The 23,027-nt window shown below is 33.6% G+C and overlaps 2 protein-coding genes across 2 annotated transcripts in view; both read left to right on the top strand.

Moving 5' to 3' along the window:
- The window catches only part of LOC7476669 (trihelix transcription factor DF1), a 66,460-nt gene extending 45,971 nt beyond the window's left edge, over window positions 1-20,489 (top strand). The window contains exon 3 of the mRNA XM_052448852.1: window positions 20,337-20,489. The gene's annotated coding sequence lies outside the window, so the exon portion shown is untranslated. The remainder of the gene's footprint in view (window positions 1-20,336) is intronic.
- LOC127904682 (transcription factor MYB123-like) lies at window positions 6,908-8,380 on the top strand. Its single transcript, XM_052448853.1, has 3 exons — window positions 6,908-7,060; window positions 7,203-7,332; window positions 7,433-8,380. Exons 1-3 carry the CDS (start codon window positions 6,928-6,930, stop codon window positions 8,058-8,060), a joined length of 891 nt encoding a protein of 296 aa, XP_052304813.1. The 5' UTR covers window positions 6,908-6,927; the 3' UTR covers window positions 8,061-8,380.
- Window positions 20,490-23,027: the final 2,538 nt, after the last annotated feature.

The following is a 23,027-nucleotide window of genomic DNA, read 5'->3' as shown; positions in this document are numbered from 1 at the left end:
ATGAGTAACAACATATCGACTCGAGTTGATATTTAATGTTAAAGGTAATGATCTCTCTATATTCATAGATATGTAAAAAGATATCTTAAAGGACTCATTACACTTACCATCTCATTAATGATATATAAAAAATATTTCTCCCTCATTTTAATCAAGAGGAAAAAACTTTCCAGTCTTTTATTTCCCTGAAAATAATAAGGTTCAAAGGTTATAAATACCACTTGAACCACCTAGGTCAAGGGTTCATGACTTCTTCTACTCGAACTAGTTTTTGTAATTTTCAGAGCATTAATCATCCTCAAATACAAGAACAAACACCTCGGTTCTTAAAATTAAAGGCTCTTGTAAGTCATCTATTGCCTTTCCCTTAAAGTTACTGACTTTATCATCGAGTCTTTAAGTCCTCTCGATTGAGATTATTTTTGCAGGTTTTGGGGCTTTTACTACCAATTAGGTACTTCCTGAGCTAAGGAATAAAGAACTATATTCTTGAACATCTTGATTAACCACTAACCAAATACCAAATAACTCTTTATTTGAATACTCTGATTTTAGGGCATCATTATTGGCATCGTCAAAACTTCTAAAAAAGTCATAAATAACTCTATTATTTGATTGTTTCCCTACTTATAACCATCAATGACAAATAATCAGGGCACTCCTAAAATAGGACGAGTTTCTGATCTCCCTACAACAACAAATACTCTTACTCTTGCACATCCAACCATTCAATAACTTATAAATCAGGTGCAACTCCTTACCCAAGCCATGTTGGCAAATCAGTATATGAGAGAAAATCCTCCTCTATAGGTCTCAATCCCACCATAATAAGCTACTGCATCTCTCAACTCGCCTCCTCGGCAACAAGCCCTACTTAATGTTCGTAGATAGTTACACTACTCAGGGGAATGTGGACAAAATAATTTTATGGGGGGTTTTCAACCTCAGGGGTCATAGAACCATTTCAAAGAACGTACACACCCTCATAACGCTCAGGCATGAAGTGGTTTTTCTAGGAATCCATCTTAGTAGTGTAAGAAGGAGGCTGTCTGTTACACCAAAAACTTCAAGCTCACTTGAGCCTAATAGGCGTAGGAGTAGCAAGAAACTAGAAAAAGAATACATCTAGAAGGATGTCTACAATCCTTATCAAATCAGAGATTCTTATTTATCCAAATGTGTGTTGAAAACCCGAATACCCAGAGACTATATCGCCATAAAGATAACTCTAAACAACTATGATGGGCTCACAGATCTCAGGGAACATGTATAAAATATACGCAACACTGTGGAGTTGATCATTCATGACAATCATTTCATATGCAAAATCCTCCCAACAACCTTCACATGTTCAGTAAAAGCATGGTACAACAACCCAAAGTCAGATTCAGTCATAAGTTTTAATGATCTTTGTACCAAGCTAGTGGCATGCTTTAGTACAAGTATTCTAGCCAGAAAGAGTTCCACTGAACTCTTTGGAATTACTGAAGTGAAGGATGAGTTTATGAGAGTATACTTGAAAACATTCAACAAGGAAATGCTTAAGGTTGAAGAGTTGATTGAACTTATAGCATTAGAAGCCCTTATTAGTGGAGTGAAGGAAAAAAAATCTTATAGAAAGAGTTGTATGCCCTACTGGATAGAAGGTTTCTAAGAATGAAGCAAGCCATGAAAAAACATGATGAGGAGGAAAGCATGATGCAACATGGTCCTTTTTTTTTTGAAGATAAACAGGCAGAAAGGTCCCTTAGACATAGTAGCTTACCCAAACAGGATTGCTCTCCGAAGAGGTATAACCCTAAGAGCAACTAAAAGAAACCGATGAGGGAACGTTTAGGCTACTCTGAAGCGCATACTCTTCCATTAAACACCACTCTCATTGAAGTCCTTGTGGCCATCCAAGGCAAGGAATTTTGCTATCCCTCACCCATTAAGTCTCATCCAAACACCCGCACATCCAAGAAATATTGTCTTTTTCATAAAGATGGAGGACATGACACTGAAGATTCTTATGTCTAGACAAAATAAATTGAAAGGTTGAAAGTTAAAGGCTATTTTAGTCAGTTTCTGAAGAAGGATTCTCACTTAAAGCATAATAGAAAAGAGCCTGGTCAATCTATAATTGTTGTGTCTGAGATCAATATGATCTTGAAGGGTACCTCTTCTGGAGGTGACTCTAATAATGGAAAGATAAAGTATGGGAAGAAAGTTCTCATAGCTACTAAATTGTTGGACCAATGACACAAGGCAATAGTTTTTACTCCTCAAGATGGGGGAAGAAGTGACTTTTTCACATAAAGACACCCTTGTCATTACCATTATTATCTCTAGTCATAAAGTACATCGGGTACTAGTAGATGATGATAGTGTAGTTAACATCATTTCTATAAAATTCATGGTCTAGATGAGGATCCTTTCTTCAAAACTAACACCAGTAAAGACTCCCCTCATTAGGATAAAAGGTTCAGACATCCAGTTAAAGGTGCTTTTGAACTACCTGTTATTATTGGCACTCCTCCAAGATGTGTATTGACATGACCAAAGAGTTTTTCCAAGTACAGGAGTGTCGAAGTAATAAATAACCTGGTAAGACCGGGGTCGAACCACAGGGAGGTTAACTGTATAAACTACAAATAAAGAAATAGATAATAATAGATAAGGAGTTGAAGAGAGCTTTGAGATGTAATATTGATATAAGGATTAAACAAGGATAAAATAATTGTCAAGGTTAGAGGATCCACTAATGGTATTTCAAACAAGTATAGTATAAACTCTTTTTATTACTCAACTAGAAACCACACACAAAGGAGGTTCCAATCAGATTATAAATTGTTAACATGATGACATTAGTTATCTTATTAGAATAATGCTAATACTTGTAAATGTTGTCATGTATTCATGATTATAACTTATGTTAACAACAAATCAAGTTCCTTTCATAGCATAAATGTCGGTTATACCATACGTTTGGGCTATGAAAGTGCCAAGTATTTGTTGTACCTGTTAGAGAATAATATAAATCATATCCTAGGACCTCACCTAAAAGCTTAAGCTATTGGGTTGAGATGATTCTTTGACATGATATCAGAGTCTTGATGACCAAATGGTCACGAGTTCGAATCTCACAATCCCTATTTATTTGATAAAAATTAAGCACAAGGTAAAGTGGGCCTGTGCAAGTTTTAAGCCCAAAGAGCTTTCACTTGAGGGGGTGTGTTAGAGAATAATATAAATCATATCCTGGGACCTCACCTAAAAGCTTAAGCTATTGGGTTGAGATGGTTCTTTGACAGTACCAAGGGTTATATAACATAAATCTAGATTAACCATTTAACAAGCAAAATATTAAAAGTGAACAAGATAACAAATACAAAACATGTTAGTATCAAACATTAAAGTCCATGTTGAGTTACTATACTTATTCCTACACCGTTAGTGTAACATTTTCACCTTGACATAATAAACTTAGCTAAACATAATGAAAGAGAGAAACATAAATAAACAAGATAAGAACATAAATAAGATATAAGTTAACTAAGTAAAGGAAAAGAAATGAAAAGCATAAACAAGAGATTAATATAAACAAAACTTAAGCATTACAAAAATATAAAGAGAGAGAGCAAGAACATGATTTTGGTCTGAAAACCAAGATGCCTAAATGCATGGCAAATGCTTTCTTTTATAGGCCAAAATTTGGAACTATTGATTTGATGACTAATTGTTGAGTGGGTGGTCACATCTTGACTTGGTGACAATCCTTATCTTCTTTTCTGAACAAAACGTCATTGCTAACATCAGAATTTGAATAGATTGTCCCCATGAAAGTTCTAGAAAATTGTCTCAGCTTTCCAACAAAAAACGAATCGATGCATTTGGACTTCTAGAACTCGAGATATGGGCTGAACACTGAACAATGTCTGGGCTGGAGGACAAATTCCGACTTCTCTGTTGTTGCTAAGATTTGGACTTCCAAATAGGAGAATTGAGTCTTGGACTCCTCATGAATATTGTTTTAGGCCTATGTCTTAGCTTTCTAGCCATATAAACAAAATTGAAATCCAAGATCTATAGCTCCAGATATAACCCAATGACTGGACAGTGTTCTAGTTTGGACTGAACCAGCATCTCTTTTCTAAGCTTAACTCTCTCTTTGTCTTCTCAATTTCAGTAGTTGAACTCATCAATCAATCATTTGATTTATGTGATAGGCCTGTATTTAAGATGAACATTTACCATAAATTAAAGGTATCTTATATTATTAGACATGTTATTATAAAACATGCTCTAGTTAAAGAGTTATTGATACTTCAAGTGCAAAATGATGATATAAAACCTTGATAAAAATGTACTTTTAAGTACTAATCATCTACCATGTTAAATCATGTTTGTTATCTACATAATAGTTACTGATCATTTGAATAAAATTTGAAACTCTTTTCAAATCTCATTCCACCTTGACCAAAGATTTCTTAGTCAATATTATTTGAGAACAGATTGAACATTTTCCCTAATTTACCTAGGGTGATGAATCCTCTATTGTTCACTCAAGTACCTTCATATAGTTCATGTTATACTAAATGTTTTTCCCTTTATCACCCCGATTAAGATAACATGTAATAGGATCAAAGCATAGCATTCTCTATATAAAATAACTTAGTGATATCAAGTCTAAAGATCACTTACACAACCGTTATGTGACCCTTTTTCCTAGACATAGATGATCTCTCCATTTAAAATTCTCATACAGGTCAATTCAGTGTATATGTCTTATGACAAGCTCTTACATATTTGTTTTAGGTATCCCTTACACCTCCGTTTATGAGAACAACTGCTTCCTTTCATAAAGAAAAGAGTATCATATATTTCAATCTTTATGGCTTTACTAAATGTCTAGTATTTAAGAGAGTATCAACAATGAATATTTTAGGACAATATTTTAATGCAATAGGAATCCCATAATTATTGTCATAACCCAATTTCAGGTTTCCTTCTAAATTTACCTTTTTTGTTTTGAAAATAAAAAATAAAAAACATAAGAATAATAATAACAAAAAGATTGGAAATTTAGCAAGAATAGACTAAGAAGGGTTCCAAATGTATGGAGGTACCTAATTGAAGTTTTGGACAAATTTGGGAGCCCAACCGTAGTCCATTGTACCCAAAATTGAAAGATAACACAAATTCAAGGTTAAATCAAATGATTATCGGATGAACTTGCATAAAAAAATAAGTTTGAGAACTTAATTAGGCTTTTAATAGGCCAATTTAATTTAATCATAGGCCCAATTAAAAATTTAATTAAATTTTAGAACTCATTTAGGTCAATTTAAAATAATTAATAAGTAGATAGATTATGTCTCTCTATTTCTTTAGTGGAGTTAAATCTTATCTTTTAGGATATATATAACAATCAATTATCCGGAAAACATTAGATTTAATATAATAAGAAAGTGTACATTAGAAAATAATTGTAACAAGAAGAGTAGCTAAGTAACACTAGGCGGAGTTTAGCATTGTGCTTAAAATACTGCTTGTCTAAAATTTAATTTTTTTATTTAAAATTAATTTTTTAGTATTTTTTATCATTTTAATATGCTGATATCAAAACTAAATTTTAAAAAAGTATATATTATTTTTATGCATTTCATAGTAAAAACACTTTGAAAAGCAATCGTTACCACAATACTAAACATTACTTAAAGCATTTTCAAGCTCGTTTTATGTATAAAACAATATTTTTTTTCTAATTTGAAATATAGTAAAATATCATTTACACCCAAATTAGTATATAACTTATCATTATGCCAAGTTGGTATATTAGCTGAAAAAAAAATCTAATTAAAGAAGGAAATCACTAATTCCCTTCTCAGTAATTTATTGGAACAATATTTTTTTTTCTAATATTAAATTTAGTTTTATTTCAATTTTAATTTTTAATTTTTTTAATTTTATCCATATTGAATTTATTAGGGATTGAGATTCATAATTTATTTCAGTTTATATTATATGAGGTTATTCCAAACTCATGACATAAATAGTGAGTTTTGCGGCTTAACCCAGTTGACTTGCGGGTTTGGTGGATTAATTCAGGTTAACTCGGGTTTTTTAAGGATCATTTTTTTAATAGATTTTGTTTTTTTAGTTTCATCCTTCAACATTCAATTGATTGAAAATTAGACTTCATAATTTATTTTGATTTGCTTTCTATTAGGTTATCTCGGTTTTATGATTCAGATTTGACAAGTTAATTGAGGTTTTTTTTGTTCTTTTTTAATTGATTTTTTCAATTTTATTCTTCAACAATCGGTTGATTGAGAATTAACCTTCAATATTTTTTTGATTTGCTTTCTATTATTTTTTTGCGGTCTCATGACCTGGGTTGATATTTTACATGTTAACCTAGGTTGACCCGGGTCTATCCAATATCTTATCCTCTCTCTCTCTCTCTCTCTCTCTCTCTCTATATATATATATATATATATATATATATATATATATATATATATATATCGTCTTGAAATTTTGTAGTCAAACTATGTTTTTTTATTTCATTGTCTATACTGTCTTTTGACTTGTCAAGTTGATTGAATCACGAGTCAATCCCTATACAATTTAATTTAATTTTTTTTATTAAAAACATGTTAGTAATGCTAGTATATTTTTATTATCATTTTGAAAGAAAAAATATCGATCCATCTCGTGAATAAATGATCTAGTAAGTTGCTATGAGTGCAAATACTTTCATAAAAGAATTTACATCATTAAATTTTATTAAAAAATATAAATTTATTTCAAATTAAAGGATCGCTAAAACATGACAACCTCTATGTCTCCAACCTAGGTGTGGCATTAATTGGCCTATAAAAGAGCCACATAACCTCTTTTATCTAATTATTATACTTGTGAGTGTAGTGTGCGTGGAAAGAGATGGGAAGGAGTCCATGTTGCTCCAAGGAAGGACTCAACAGAGGAGCCTGGACTGCCTTGGAAGACAAAATACTGATGGCTTATATTAAAGCCCATGGAGAAGGCAACTGGAGAAACCTCCCCGAGAGAGCAGGTACTCGTAGAAACATTTAGCTTTTGCATATGTACGAGTGGAGTTCGTTGATGCTCCTTTAATGGAAACATGATTTAAATAAAGTTCTTAATTTTATATAAGATTTCATGTTGAATGAAATGGATATTGTGAGTGTATGTAGGTTTGAAGAGATGTGGTAAGAGCTGTAGACTCAGATGGTTAAATTATCTTAGACCAGACATCAAGAGAGGCAACATTTCCCATGATGAAGAAGAACTCATTATCAGGCTCCATAACCTTCTTGGTAACAGGTTCTCTCTCTCCCCCTCTCTCTCGTTTGTGCTTTACGCAGTTTACCTATGCTTTTATGAGCAGTACTAGTAATTATTACTAGCATTCTTGAATGAGTAGATGGTCCCTAATAGCTGGAAGGCTACCTGGGCGAACAGACAATGAAATCAAGAATTATTGGAACACTACTCTGGGGAAAAAAGCTAATGGCCAATCATCTTCACAATCCAAACAAAGCTCTCAAAGCAAATCTAGAGCAATTAAACCCATGACCAGCACCCAACCATCAAAGTCAACACAGACAACCCAAGTAATCCGCACCAAGGCCACTAGGTGCACCAAGGTTTTGCTCTCATTACAGTCACCACCACCGACACGGACACCACTACCACCACCTGAAATTCTCTCCTCAACAGCCATGAACGACCCCTCTCAAGCTTCCTTGATAAATCATCAACAAGATGGTCCAAATTTTCATTGCGGAACTGAAGAGGTTCATGCATGTCATGATGGCTCAGATTTCTTCAATTTCGGGAAGTGGAATGAAATTCAACCAAATGATATAGACGGAGATACACTAATGAAGAGTGGTTGTAACCGGAATTTGTCCAGGGGTTCTGAATATTCCTTGGGCTTATTTGATGACCTCATGTTCAAGGACTGGGCACTGAATCATTGTCCTGAAGACAATGCAACTTTGGACCTAGAGTCTCTCGCACATTTGCTTGATTCTGAAGAGTGGCCTTGAGATTAGACACTGACGAGAAACTACAGCAAAATCTCCACCCTAGAAGATATATTGGCACTTGTGGCAAGAAACTTGCCGACATGATCTCATATTGAAATAATCCGTTGAAAAAACTCTTGTCGGTGATTTGTGGTCTTTCGGTAATAATTTTACAGATGGATTTACTGACGAACAAAGCACGCCAAAAAAAACTTTACCCGCTTCATTCTGTCGGTACTTCCATAGCTAAATATAACATATCATTAATAGAAAAACCGTATGTCATGCCATCAGTGATTGTTTTCATCAATAGATATGTTTGTCAGTGAATTTGACATGTAACCGTCAAACAAACCGTCTGTTATTTTGTAGGTGAGTACACTGTGGCAGTGATATTTACAGTAATTCATTTCTAACTCTCTCGAATATACCGATGAAACCCTATCAATAATAATTAAAAAATGTATTTTTTTTAAAATAAATTAATATAAAATTCAAATATTTATTACAAGTTTAAGCATTTATAAGTTCAAATACAATTAATCTAAAATAGAGGGGTTAGAGGAGAAGGAGGAGGCGGGTCTTCATCTGGATCGTGGGGCGAATAAGAGGGAGCAATGTACCACCCATTTGTGATCTCATCTCCAATACCAATCAGTGAAGTTTGGTCGTCTCATCACTAAGTTGTTCATAATCAGTAGCATAATGGGCAAATAGCAACATCTCATGCCAATCTTTGTAAGTGATTACCATTTTCTGAATAATCTTTTTGACATTCATGTCGACAACTTTTACAACGCTGTTCATCTTTGGCCTATACGATGAGGAATTGGAATGCTTGATTTTCTATTTGGTACAGAGCTCCACTATCATCTTGTCGTTGAAGTTCCATGTATTATCGATCATTATGTTTTCTGGTGGACTATATTAGCAGATCAAGTCTTTTTCTATAAACCTTTTCACCACATTTTGTGTGACATGAGCATATGAATTGCCTTCTACCCATTTTATGAAGTAATTGATAGCCACGAGGATGAACCTATGCCCATTTCTTACTTTTGGGTTAACAAGCCTGATAACATTAATTCCCCACATCGTAAATGGCTATGGAGTCTACGCTTTTCATAGCGCTGATGTGTCATCTTAAAAGAGACTATAGGAACATATCACGATGCTTGATATGAGCAGGAATAAGAGAAAAACAACTTTTTTTGGAAGCTGATTTAATGGGATTGTTCATTAAAACACGTAATCATCTATCTCTCCCCCCCCCCTCTCTCTTTTTGTTTTTTGTTTAAAGGCACTCATCTCACAACTTTCCAAATAAATCTCTTCATCTTTACTTGACATCCTCTGCTAAATATAAAAGAAATTTCTAAGACAAAAACATTGCTCATCCTTTCCATCTTGCATTTAGCCTTTTTGCAAAAATGATAAGGATATTTTATCTTGGTATGAAATTTCTTGAGAAGATTATTAAAAAAAATATGTGTTTACAATCATTTGTGCACAACATTTGTAGCACACATTTCTTTTGGTTTATTGGTTCTGAAAATGACTAATGTATTTTGAACACATTATGAATTGTTAGAATACAACATGTTGCATGAAGTATTCTTTGAATATATTATGAATTGATTGCATGAAATATGTTAAGAACTATTACGATGTTTTGATTGCATAATTATATACTTTAATGAAGTATATGTTTATGATCAAACTATTTGAACTATTTGCATAATTATTCCTCTTTTTTATTTTTTGTCACAAATAAGCCAAAAGGGGAGATTGTAAATGTCAAAATGGCTAGCTTTAATTTGTGAAGGATTATTTGCGTTGTTAAAGATGAATTTGTTTTGATTGTTAGTTTATCTAAAATTAGATAAAGAAATAGTCATGTTTATCTTTTAAGATATGACATGATTATTTCTATAATTATCTAATTTTTTTGGATAAATTATATAGGATGTTTAGATAGAAGATAAATACAAGTTATTTGAAGATGTCTATTAGAGAAGTGTTTTTGTAAAACATAAATAGCAGTCTGTTAAGAACGTAATAGACTAAGAAACTTGAAGATAATGTTCTTGCTCTTATCACATAGATGTGAATATGAGGAAGGATAATCCAAAGCATTATAAGGCGAGACTAACATTTGCAGCAAAGCAAGAGTGCCCAATCAGCTAAGGAGTTATACAGTGTTTCATTGAAGAGTTGGAGAGCCTACAAACTCCTAAAGGGAGTTCATGTGTTAACTATTAGCAATTCTATGTTCTAGTTAGGATGACAACAGTTTGAAGATTGTCACCTGTTTTGGCAAGCTATTGCAGTAAAAGACAAAAATGAAGTGTTTTCTTTTACAAGTAAGGTATTACAGTTATAAAGATTTTGGATTACAAAATACTCCGCTTGTAATATTCTAAACTAGTGAAAGTTGTCTGATTAGTACTTAAAAGTGTATTTTTATCAAAGTTTTATATCATCATATTGCACTTAAAGTATCATTAAATTCCTAACTTAAGCATGTTTTATAATAATAAGTCTGATAAAATAAGATATCTTTAATTTATGGTAAATGCTCATTTCAAATGCAGGCATGTTTCACAATTCAAAGGATTGATTGATTTGTTTAATTATTGAAAGTGAAAAGACAAAGAGAGGGCTAAGCTTAGAAAAGAGATGCTGGTTCAATCCAAACTGGAACACCATTCAGTTATTGGATCATAACTGGAGCTGTAGAACTTGGATTTAGGTTTGGTTTATATGTATGGAAAGCTAAGATATAGGCCTAAAACTTTCATGGAGTCCAAGATTTAAAAGTGCCAATTTCGAGTTCAAATGGTAGCAACAACAGAGAAGTCGAATCTGTCCTGCATCCCAAACACTGTTCAGTGTTTAGCCCATATCTTGAGTTCTAGAAGTCCAAATACGCCGATTCTTATTTTGTTAGAAAGCTGAGATAATTTCCTAGAACTTTCATGAAGACTATATGTTCAAATTCTGATGTTAGCAATGACGTTTTGTTCAGACAAGAAGATAAAGATTGTCACCAAGTCAAGATGTGGCCTCCCACTCAACAATTAGTTATCAAATCAATAGTTCTGAATTTTGGCCTATAAAAGGAGGCATTTGCCATGCATTTAGGCATCTTTGTTTTCATACCAAGATCTTGCTCTTGCTCTTTTTCTTGGTATTTTGTAATGTTCAAGTTTTATTCCATGTTATATTTTCCTTAATCTCTTGTTTATGCTTTTCATTTCCTTTACTATACTTGTATACTTATGTTCTTATCTTGTTTATCTATGTTTCTCTTATTCATAATGTTCAACTTAGTTTATTATGTCAATGTGAAAAGGTTACACTAATGGTATAATAATAAGTATAGTATAAACTCAACATGGACTTTAATGTTTGATACTAACATGTTTTGTATTTATTATCTTACTCACTCTTAATACATTGCTTGTTAAATGGTTAATCTAGATTTGTGTTGAACAACCCTTGGTATAACAAATACTTAGAACTTTCATAGCCCAACTGTATGGTATAACCGACACTTGTGCTATGAAAGGAACTTGATTAGTTGTTAACATAAGTTATCACCATCAATAACTAACCACATTTACAAGTATTGACATTACTCAAATAAACTAATTAATATAATCATGTTAATAATTTATAATCTAATTGGAACCTCTTTGTGTGTGGTTTCCAGTTGAGTAATAAAAGGAGTTTATATTATACTTATTTGAAATACCATTAGTGATGCTTTAACCTTGACATTTGTTTTTATCATTGTTTAATCCTCACATTAATCTCACATCTCAAAATTCTCTTTAAATTATTATTATTATTATTATTATTATTATTATTATAGTTAACCTCCTTGTGGTTCGACCCCGATCTTGCCGGGCTATTTATTACTTCGACACTCCTGCACTTGAGAGAAGACATCAATCTTTTGGTCGTGTCATTGTCTATCCTAGGTTTGGCTACCCCAAAGAGTTTTTTCTTTTATATTTTGAAGAGTTCTTCAAACGGTTTTCCCTTCGTAACCAAATAACTTGTTCATTTAAGTTTTTCATACTTATATTTATTTGATTACTGATTAGTGTGTGTAAGGTGTTAGTAGATTGCTTCTTAACATATAGTGAACAAAAATAGGACTTTTAGATTTCATTTCTTTACATGTTGATGAAAATATTATTCTCGATGGTAATAAAAACAAAAGCACAGGTGGTGAAAGACTTACATGCAAAGACAGGACAACAAATAGAGAAAAAAGAATGAGTAATATACATTTAAGGCTAATAGAAGATGCAAATTAGTAAGGTTTGAACTAGGAGATTGAGTTTGGGTGCAGATGAGGAAAAAAAAGGTTTCTTGAACAAAGGAGATCAAGATTAATGCCTCGAGGAGATGGTTCTTTTCAGATTATAAAAAGGATTAATGACAATGCCTATAAAATAGATCTATCAAGTGAGTATAGTGTTAGTGCAACATTTAATATTTCTTATCTTTTTTTATTTGATGTAAGTGATGATTTGTGCACGAATCCTTTCAAGGAGAGGAGAGAGGCAATGATGTGATTCGAGAAACACCAAGAGATCCGTTAGTGATTCAAGTTGGTCTTGTGACAAGACTTAAGGCTAAGAGATTCAAAGAGGCTTTCAATGGACTTTTTCAAGATAAATGAGCTAAAGTGTACTTCAAAAAAATATTAAATAATAATAAAGTACAAACCTTGATTAATTAAATTCATTTTCAATAAGGGCTTGTAGTTGGGTATTCAAATATTATAAAAAGATTGGAATAAAAAGATTCAATTTTGCCAATTTTGACCTTTCACTATTTTTTGGTCATAACTGTAGCTACAAAAGGGATTTTAATGTGATTCTAGTTACATTGGAAAGTATACATCTATAGCTTTCCAATAATATATGGAAACCCTTCTAATTTATTAACAAGAGAGAGAACCATGTGCTTGAAGTTGGACTTTAATTCTTCTGATAAATTATAAAAACAACTTTAGTCTTATTTAAATTAGTTGGGCTATCATTTTATTTACAAAAACAACCCCTTATATCATTTTACTAGGCCTTTATTTAAATTTGGATTCATTAGATTATTATTATTTATTAGGTTTATCCATATTTATTAGGGATATTCTACTACACTTAGGTTTCTTTCTAGTATAAATACTCTTTTGTAAAGACTTTTTTTTTATATATATATAAAAGACTATTTTTAATTAAAAGAAATTGGTGTTGTTATCTTTTGTGTAATTGAGTGGTTTCCTTACTAAGTTCTTGATTGAACTTGCAAACTCTTCGAAAGATCTTTGTTGTGATTTTATACTACTTGTTTGTGTTTCTTTATAGGCGTGGGGTGATAGTGATGATTGCGTATAACTTTGGTTCTTCGAAGCAGGTTCTTGTTGGGTCAAGTTGCAAACTATTCAAGTATGATTTTAGCATATCTTGAGAGGTGTCCACATTAGTTTTTATATCATATCTTACTTGTCTTTTGTCTCATTTTCCTACTTATGTCATGTTTTCACCAAAGAAGAGGGAACAAAGAAATAATCTTGCTCAAGAATGCAAAGACTTATCTCGTATGTACAGGGTTATCTGATTCTCTATAATCCATGGGTCCAAGTTCAATTTTCAATACCATTGGTTCTTAAGTACAGGGTTATCTTTGAGTTATGGTTTATTTATCCCAAACTTGATTTTTAGCTTTCTGGGTTTGTCATTACTTTGTTGTGGGTTTCTAAATCTTTATATTCACAGGGTTCGCATAAGTTGGTATTTGAGTTAGGCTCCAAAAATCAGATTATATTCTCTTTGTTTTCATTGTTTAAATTTTTTATCGCATATATCTTGTTCTTATTTTTCTTTGTATCTTGTTTCATATTGGTTTGGGTTTTTTTTCCTATTGTCTAGTTTGTGTTATTGGGTCTTTTTATAATGATAAAAAAAAGCTAAGTCATTTATTTTCATCCAATTTATCTTCTTAAAGTAAAAAAAAAAACAAAAGAACAATCATATCACAATTTGAGTTTATAAAGGCTAATTCATTCAGGAACTAGGTAAATTCAAGTTTCTTGGGTTTGGCCTCATTAAAATCAATTGGGTACCTGTACTAAAATTACCTTAAAGGAAAAATCTATAAAACTATCTTCTAGGTGCTTTTTATTGTTTTGTTCTGGTTTTTTGGTTAATATCAAGTTGACTTAGGGGCATTTTTGTATTTAAATAAGTATTGAATATTATTAAAAAAACATGCTAGTGCTTGCAACGCATACGACAACAAGTTGGAGGCCCCATGCCATATGGAAGGTGTATGCGAGGCCAACTAGTGACCAAACACCGCCTTCCGTTATGGCCTTTGAATCCTTATGGTATCCCCTCCATGACTTGGCAACGTGTGTGGCCAAACGAACCTCCGATTTGGTGCACAAGACCTTTTTTCCTTCTTTTTTCTCTCCTCCTCGATTTTCACACTCGTCCTTTCAAAATTTCAACCCAACCCTTTAATTTATTATTCCTTTAGATTTGGTCCATATTCTTTTAGTTACTATTTGTTTTATTCTTTTAGTTATAATTTCACCCCCCTTTAGATTTTTTTTCCTATCAAATTTGACCCTTATTCTTTTGATTACTTTTGTTTTTAGTTTGACAAATTTTTTAAATTGATTTTTTTCATCATTCAACATTAAATTGGTTAGCAATTGAGCCTCTTGATTGAGCCCAAGTCTAGGATTTCATGGGTTGCGAGTTTTAGAGATTAACTCAGGTTTAGGAGGTTCGACAAGGTTTGCTTTTTGTTTTTTTTTCTTTTTTTAAACTCATGTTTTTTCAGTTTCATCCTTTTATATTTATTCAATTGGAGAATGGGCTTTGTTATTTTTATTTAATTGCTTTCAATAGAATTTTTCATTAAATTTGAAAATAACCTAAGTTGTCTCGGTTCTTTTTATTTGTTGTTTTTTGTTGAATTTACTTTGACAAATGTTTTAATTATATATTGTTTATTGTATTACCTCATGAACGTATATTGAATGTTATCTACTCACTAAGTTATTGAACTTACCCTCTCGTGATTTATCATTTTCAGACTTATAGCTTGTTACCATGTCATTTTTGTTGGACCTTTAAAACCTGCTCTTTTGGTTATAATTACTACTTTTCCTTTTTGTCTAGTGAGTGTTCCACAATTACGATATTTGTATTAACTCTTGTATTAAGTTAATCAATTTATATTATGGAGTTAGTTATGTTAGCATGTTGTAGATAAATCTATTTTGTATGTAAGTTTGGGTTCACATAGGTATGGAAACCTGTATGGGGACCTTGCATATACGCCGGTCATGGATCTGAAAATCGGGTCATGACAAACTTGGTATCAGAGCTTTAGGTTAAAGAAATAGTAATATAATTAATTTTGTAATATGTGGAGCATTAAGATTTGTATCATCTTGTCTATTGTCTTTAAATTCTGAATTCTCATCAAACATGTCTTCATCATTTGTGATAGATATGCTTTCCTTTAATTATGTCATAATTATTGTTGTTACTCATTTTGGACCCCATGTGCTGAAGATGGTGTGTACCCCTTTTGAATCGAGTGCAGGAGTTTAGCTCATGTTTGCTGCAAGATTGACAAAAGCAGAGAAGGAAGAAATGTTTGCCGAACCCTGTTTGAGCTATTTTCTGCCCTCTTTATCCTTCCTCTTTGCTGCCAAAATCGCCAGGTTTCTTAGACTGACTAGGAGTCTTCATAATGCTAAATTCATTCTTTCTTTCTTTAGAATTAGTGCATTGAATCTTTCCTAATAAGAGCAGTGATTAGGCTATATAAACCTCTTCTACTGGGAGACCAAAAAGGGAGAAAAAACAGAAAAAAAAGAGACAGCAAGAGGAGAGAATAGCGCAAATAAGAGGGAAACATAGGGTTTCTTTCTTTGATCCTTTTGTCACCGCGAAAGAAAGGAAAAGGAAAACAGAAAGGAAGGAGGCGGAGAGTAGAAAGTAGAGAAAACAAATGGAAAATATTAAGTTTTCTTAAGATTATCAAAAGCCAAAACCAGCAGGGACTGCCTTTCAGTCTATGCTCCATTCCCTGCAATGGATCTGCAGAATAGAGAAGAGGGAAAGAAGAGAAAATCAAAGCTAAAACAAGTAGAGAAAAAGGGACGAAGACACAGAGCTAAACGTAGGAGACAGACGAAAACAGAGAATAAAGGGAAAGGGCTGGAACAGACGAACACGGACAGACCAAACAGCACGCCTTCAACATCACTGCAGCTCCTTCATCTTTCTCCAGGTCTGTTATTCAGTTTCTGCATGCATTTCTTAGTTGTATGTGTTACTGTTCAAGTGAAATTTAATTCACTTGAACAATGACCAGCCAAGGCACGCGTGAGGAAACTCGCGTGCCTTTGTGCCCAGCCCGGTCACTGGTTTGGGCCAGGGACCCAGCTAGGCCTGCTGGGTTCAGACCAGCCACATGGGCTGAGCTGGACCCAGCCCTTGAAAAAAAACGAGTAATATCGTTTTTTTTTTCGTGTATTTATTTTGTGGTTTTTGTATTTTATATATATATATATGTTTGAAAAAAAAAAAATTCTTGTGTGTTGCATACAACCAATACCCTAACATGTCTTGAACGTTTTTATAAAAAAAAAATATTTGAAGTTTTGAAAATGTGTTTTCGCATGGATTTCTTAAACACAAAACAAAAATTATTTTCTTGCATTTTGGATTTTACAATGGAATCTCCTTGGATTTCTATCTTAATAAATTTAGTTTGATCAAACACAGATTTCAAAAGATTTGCATTGGTTCTCCTTGGCACTTTGTAGATATATTTAAAGGTAAGATCCATATTGGCCAAGGGTTCTTGCTTTTAGACTTTGAACCCAAATCCATTCATCATAGCAAACCCTTGGAAAACTAATTAAGAGAACACCAACACCATAACAATTATAAGGCAAACCAAACACCAAATCACTTACCTTAGGTATGGCGTACTAGGGGTGTTAATACCTTCCCTTTACGCAACCAGTCCCTTGCCTTAGAATCTCTGAAAGACTAGTTAGGGTTCTTAGTGACCATAATACTAGGTGGCGACTTCCTTATTCACAAAACAAAACCCCGAAATCATTCCCCGCTCCCGGGGAGGGTCGCCACGCTCCGCCGCGAGGGTGCGACAATTATCATGCTATTATTCTAGCATGACTTAAATGTTCTCGCTTTTTATAGGAAATATCGAGGAATAGACAAATAGTTAGTACTAGTAGAGTATGTGACGATCATGATGATGTACCTATTATGCATTTGAGGACTGCAAGGTAGGGGAGTAGGGGTGGTGCACCCGTACCTTGATGTGTTGAAGAGGTACCTCTACCAGTGGAGGAGAACCTCAGGAGTTAGAAGAGGAAAATGTGGTTGGTGAAACATATGTAGGGGTGGCTGACCCTGAGCCTGTTATAGAGTTTCAGTAGCTTAGTCAGGTTATGTGAACCTAAATAGAGTTTACTATGGAGAGAGATAGGAGAAGGGATAAAGATGTACAATTGTCATCCCACACTGTTCAGAGAGTCAATGTGTCGTTGAATGACTTCATGAAGTTGGCACCTCTTACCTTCACTGGGATGGACAACTCAAAGGATCTTTAAAAGTTCCTTGATGATATTTAGAGGTTGTGTGAAGCTTTGGGATATACAGACCACCAGACTATGAGTTTAGCTTTATTCAGGTTAAAGGGAGATGTGACAATCTCTTTGTTTGAGTCTAGGAAGAGAGCAAGGCCGGTAAAGGCTTAGTGGATATGTAAGGAGTTTAGCATCATGTTCTTAGACAGGTTTCTCCCTTAAAGTGTTAGGGATGCTTGAATTTATGAGTTTGAGAGGCTATCTCAATGGAGCATAACAATGTATGAGTATGATCTGAATGTCACTCAATTATCCAGGTATGTAGAACATCTTCTAGCATTTAAGAAGTGGAGAGTGAAGAGGTTCATTCGAGGAATCAAATCCTCGATGTATATGGTGATGGTATCTTAGGTGTTTTCTACTCCTTAGTTGTTGACAACACCAGGTTAAATGAGGCATAAGAATTAGAGGACATGGTTGCAAGCTAGTTTAAAAGGCCTAGAGAAGAGGGTCAGTCTTTTAGATAGCAATGATCGAGTACAGGTTCGTATAGGGGATGAAATGGTCGTCAGGGCTAATAGGTTTCAAGGAGGTTTAAACATAGATCTTCAGCTAGTGACTCAGGTAGTCAGAATGAAAGTAGTGGTGCTTAGAGCTATAGTCAGGATTCAGTTCAGAATGCACCTCGTAGCTCGTTTGTTCCATATGGAGATAGTTATTTATGTTATAGGAGGACTGAGGTTTATTTCGGTTGTGGCCAGATAGGTCATTAGATCAAAGAGTGCCCTAGGAGAAAACTATCAGCTTCAGGGGCATCTACTTCAGTTCAGCCTTTTATCTAGGCACCATCGATGAGCCAGTCTGTGGCTTATGGTGGTAGAGGTTTTGGTGGTCGTGATCAAATAGGTTGGGGTGCAAGTAATAGAGGCCAAATATAGTAGAGCCCGGGGCATGCCAGAGTCTTTTCCTTGACTCAATAGGATGCTTAAGCATCCAACACAGTTGTTTCAGGTATTCTTCATATTTACTCTTTTAAAGCAAAAGTTTTATTTGATACAAGCTCAACTCATTCGTTTGTGTCCCTATATTTTTCTATGAGGTTAGATAGGCAACCAACTCTATTAGGATCCCCTATTTTAGTCTCTACTCTCTTAGATGAATCAATATTAGTATTGTTTATTGCTAAACATTTAATAATCTCATGACTTTTGTTTATTTTTCTATTTTTTAAACTGGGTACCATGTCATCTATGTGTTTGTGTAAATGTTACAGGAAACAACTCGAGAAGAAGCGGTGGGGAAGTGAGGAGGAAGAAATTAGTGGAAACAGAACTAGGTATTGTAGGCCTTTAGAGATAGAACACGTAGTTGATGAAATTAGGGAGAGATGCAGGAATTTGGACTTCAAATTTCCCATCTTTAATGAGCTTGAAGCTATATATAGTCTTGCAAAGATTGCTGAGCTAATCAAACAGGCTCTGGCTCTGTTCTCACAGGCGACCATTCACCAACGAATGCGGGTCTTTCAGTGCCATCCAGTGCTACAAATCGGCAAAATGTTGGTGCCAACGGTGCTGCCAATAATGTAACTAGGGTTGATCATGGGTCAGAGAATTGAATTGGAGAGGTAGCTTCATTGAGAAAGAGCCAGAAGAGGAAGAGAAAGAGGAAATTGAAGGAGAAATTAAGTTATATGGCTGGGTTCTTTGAGAACACGGTGAAGAAAGTGATGGATCACCAAGAAATGTTGCATAGGAAGTTCTTGGAAGTGATTGAAAGAATGGATAGAGAGAGAACAGATAGAGAAGAAACCTGGAGACACCAAGAAGCTGAAAAGCACAACAGAGAAGCCATTTCTAGAGCACATGAACGGGCTTCAACTTCAAGTAGAGAGGCTCAAATTGTTTCTTACAAAGAGAGAATCACGGGCCAAAGTATCAATCTTCCTATTAGAATGGCTCCACCATTGCTGCAACCAGAAATTTCAAATGAGCCCATCAAAGAAATTACATCTACAAAATCTGACAGCCATAGCAGATGGCCTAAAGATGAAGTTGAGGCATTGATCAAAGTTAGAAGTAGAATAGAGATTAAATTTCAAGAACCTGGCGTTAAGGGTCCTCTTTGGGAAGAGGTAAGTTCTTTAATGAGTTCAATGGGCTACCAAAGGAGTGCCAAGAGGTGTAAAGAGAAATGGGAGAATATCAACAAATATTTTAGAAAAGCCAAAGAAAGTCCAGAGAGGAGGTCTCAGCGATCCAAAACCTGCTCTTATTTTAATCAACTGGATCAACTATACTCGAGAAGTCTCATTAACTATCCTTCGAGCACTACTTATATGCCATCACGTGGCATTGAGTTTGACATCGAAAAGCAAGGGCAACCAGAGGTTTTAGAAGCCTTTGCTGTTGGGAAAGACCACCTTGCAACTATAACAAATCCCCCCGGTGAGAACATAAAAGGTGCTGAAATGGGCTCTTCGAGATTTGAGTTTGATGGTATCGCTGACAAAAACGAAGAACTTGAAGAAGGAAGCAGTAGCAGGATAAAGAAGTTTACAAAGATGATAAGCAAGAGAATGGCGAACAAGGAAAAGATGACGGTAGTGGTGACGAAGAAAATGAAAATTGAGGCTAGAGCTTAGATGAAATTTGAGGCAAATAGTGTGTAGCTTCTTTCTGCCAGTATCTATTCGATTTAGAATTTTAAGTTTTGCTGGAACTGACTGATGATACTAGTTACAGAATTATTTTGCTAAGCGATCAAGCCAGATGTTAGAGTTGGCTTTTACAGAGGAGGGTGGATTTTGAACATTCACTTTGATGTTGAAGCAAACTTATGTGATACTGAGCATTCCCATCATAGAAATGGGCAAAAAGTTGCAGCAGGCTACAATCGCAGCAGATACAGCCCACCCTTCCTGGACGTTCAGTGCTCCTGCAAAAGATAGACCATGTTACATCTCAACATCAACGTTTCGTGCTGGAATCTGTGGTAAAGTGTTGCATTTAATTTCAAAACAGTCTAGAAGTATCAACGAAAAGAAAAAAAATAGAGAAAAGCTAGCGTAATGCATGTGCTGCTTGAACAAAATTCTCACTTCATATGCAGCAAATATCTGTGAGCTTAGAAGTAAACCCGACGATTCAAGAACTCAATATATGAAGAGATTTCAAGGCTTGTAGTTACCATTTGCGGTAGCATTTGATGCACATTGCAAACTATCTTCTAAGAATCAACATACCAAAAAGAGAACTCTGACCATATATACATGAAAGAAATTTAGATATATGGGAATTGGGCAAAAATAAGAACAATCTATCCTTTGTAGCAGAAAGAAAAACAGAGGAGCCCAGTGATTGTAGGCTAATTTCATCTGCAGGCGTGCTCCACCCTTGGCCCTTGGAATTGCAGCAGCCCTAGTAAACCATGATTCACGTCATGTAACAAAAGTAGTTAAATTGAGTCACGCTATTAATGGCCCAAACATAATACTGCTCAACAAAAAAAGAACAATACTTTCAAAGTTTCAACCCCTTTTTTTTTCTGAAAACAGAGAAGGCATTATAAGAGAGAAGGAATCCCAGTTCCCAACATCGGTCTCCTTGGTTTTTCAAAATTTGGTGTTTCTGATTAAATAGTCCGGGTCATGGGGTTATGGGTTTTATAAATTAACATGTGTTGATGATATTGTTTTGTTTTTTAATTTTTATTTTATTTTATCATTTAATATTAGTTTTTTTAAAAGTAGGCTTCATGATTTTTTTTTAATTTTCTATTAGGTTATCCTGATCTCATTACTTAGCGTGTAGGTTTGATGGGTTAATTTTGGTGGGCTGGTGCTATTTTTTTGGTTTTTAATTGCTATTTTTTTTTCTTTTGGATCCTTTTTTATGATTCAACTTTTTGATTTTTTTTTAATTTCATCATTTAATATTTGATATATTGAAAATTATGGTTTGTGGTTTTTTCATACTTAGTGCTTCTGATCAAATGACATGGGTCACGGGTTTTACGAGCTAACACGAGTTGACATCGATTTTTTTTAGATATATTTTCTCTTTCAATCTCATCATTCGACATTTTTTTTTATTTAAAAAAAAAAATTGGGCCTCATGATTTTCCTTGCTTTTTTTTTCTATCCAGTTATCTTAATTTCATGACTTGACCTATGTGTTCGGCGGGTTGACCTATATGGGCTCGGGTCTTTGTTTGACTTAAAACTGCTATATTTTTTAATCTTTTTGTATGATTTATTTTTTTTATTCAATTTCATCATTTAATATTTGATTAGTTGAAAATTGAGCTTTGTGTTTTTTTTTTAAATTTGGTGATTTTAGTCAAACGACTTTAGTAACAGGTTTTGTAACTTAACACAGGTTGATATTTTTTGTTTGCTTATTAATTCTTTAGTTTCATATTTGACATTGATTTTTTTCTCTTCTTTAAAATGCGTTTGCGTCGACTTAACATCATTTTTTCCCTCAAATTTTTTTTTACTGATTTGCGGTGGAGCACATGCCAATTATCTAGTCATAGATATTAACAAAAACTAATTGAGACGGGGAAATAATTGTTCCCCTCCTCACAAAGTATTGTCCATTGGAACAATACTTTTTTTTAAAAAAAAAAAATTTTGTTTTTTTTTTTTTAAATTTTATCATTTAACATTGAATTTATAAAGGATTAAGCTTCATAATTTATTTTGATTTGCTTTATATGAAGTTATCTTTATCTCATGATCCAATTAAAAAGTTTGGCTAATTAACCTGGGTTGATTCAAGTCTTTTTTATTTTTATTTTTTTTAATTGATTTTGTTTTCAATTTCATCTTTCAACATTTGATTGATTTAGAATTGGGTTTCATAATTTATTTTGATTTGCTTTCTGGGTTGTTCTGGTCTTGTGATCCAGGTTTTACAAGTTAACCTGAGTTGACTTGGGTCTTTTTTTTTTGTCTTTTTTAAATTATCTTTTTAATTTTATTCTTCAATATTAGGTTGATTGAGAATTGAGTTTCAATATGTTTTTTTAATTTGCTTTACCTAAGGTTATTACGGTCTCATTATATGACTATATTTTACATGTTAACCTAAATTGGTCCAGGTCAATTTAATATGTTATTGTCTCAATATATATATATTTTTAAAATATTATTCTGAATTTTTTTTAGTCAAACCATGTTTCTTTTTTACTGTTGTCTAGGACTATAGGTTTCCTTTGGGTTTTTCAAGTTAACCTGGTTACATCGAGTCAATCCATACACGTTTATTTTTTTTCTTCTTGAAAACACATTAAAATACCTAGATATTCTTTTTAAGATTTTAAAA

Source organism: Populus trichocarpa, chromosome 18 (genome assembly GCF_000002775.5).
Source record: "Populus trichocarpa isolate Nisqually-1 chromosome 18, P.trichocarpa_v4.1, whole genome shotgun sequence".
In the NCBI taxonomy this organism is placed as follows: Eukaryota; Viridiplantae; Streptophyta; class Magnoliopsida; order Malpighiales; family Salicaceae; genus Populus; species Populus trichocarpa.
This window is presented reverse-complemented; position numbering and strand designations above follow the sequence as displayed.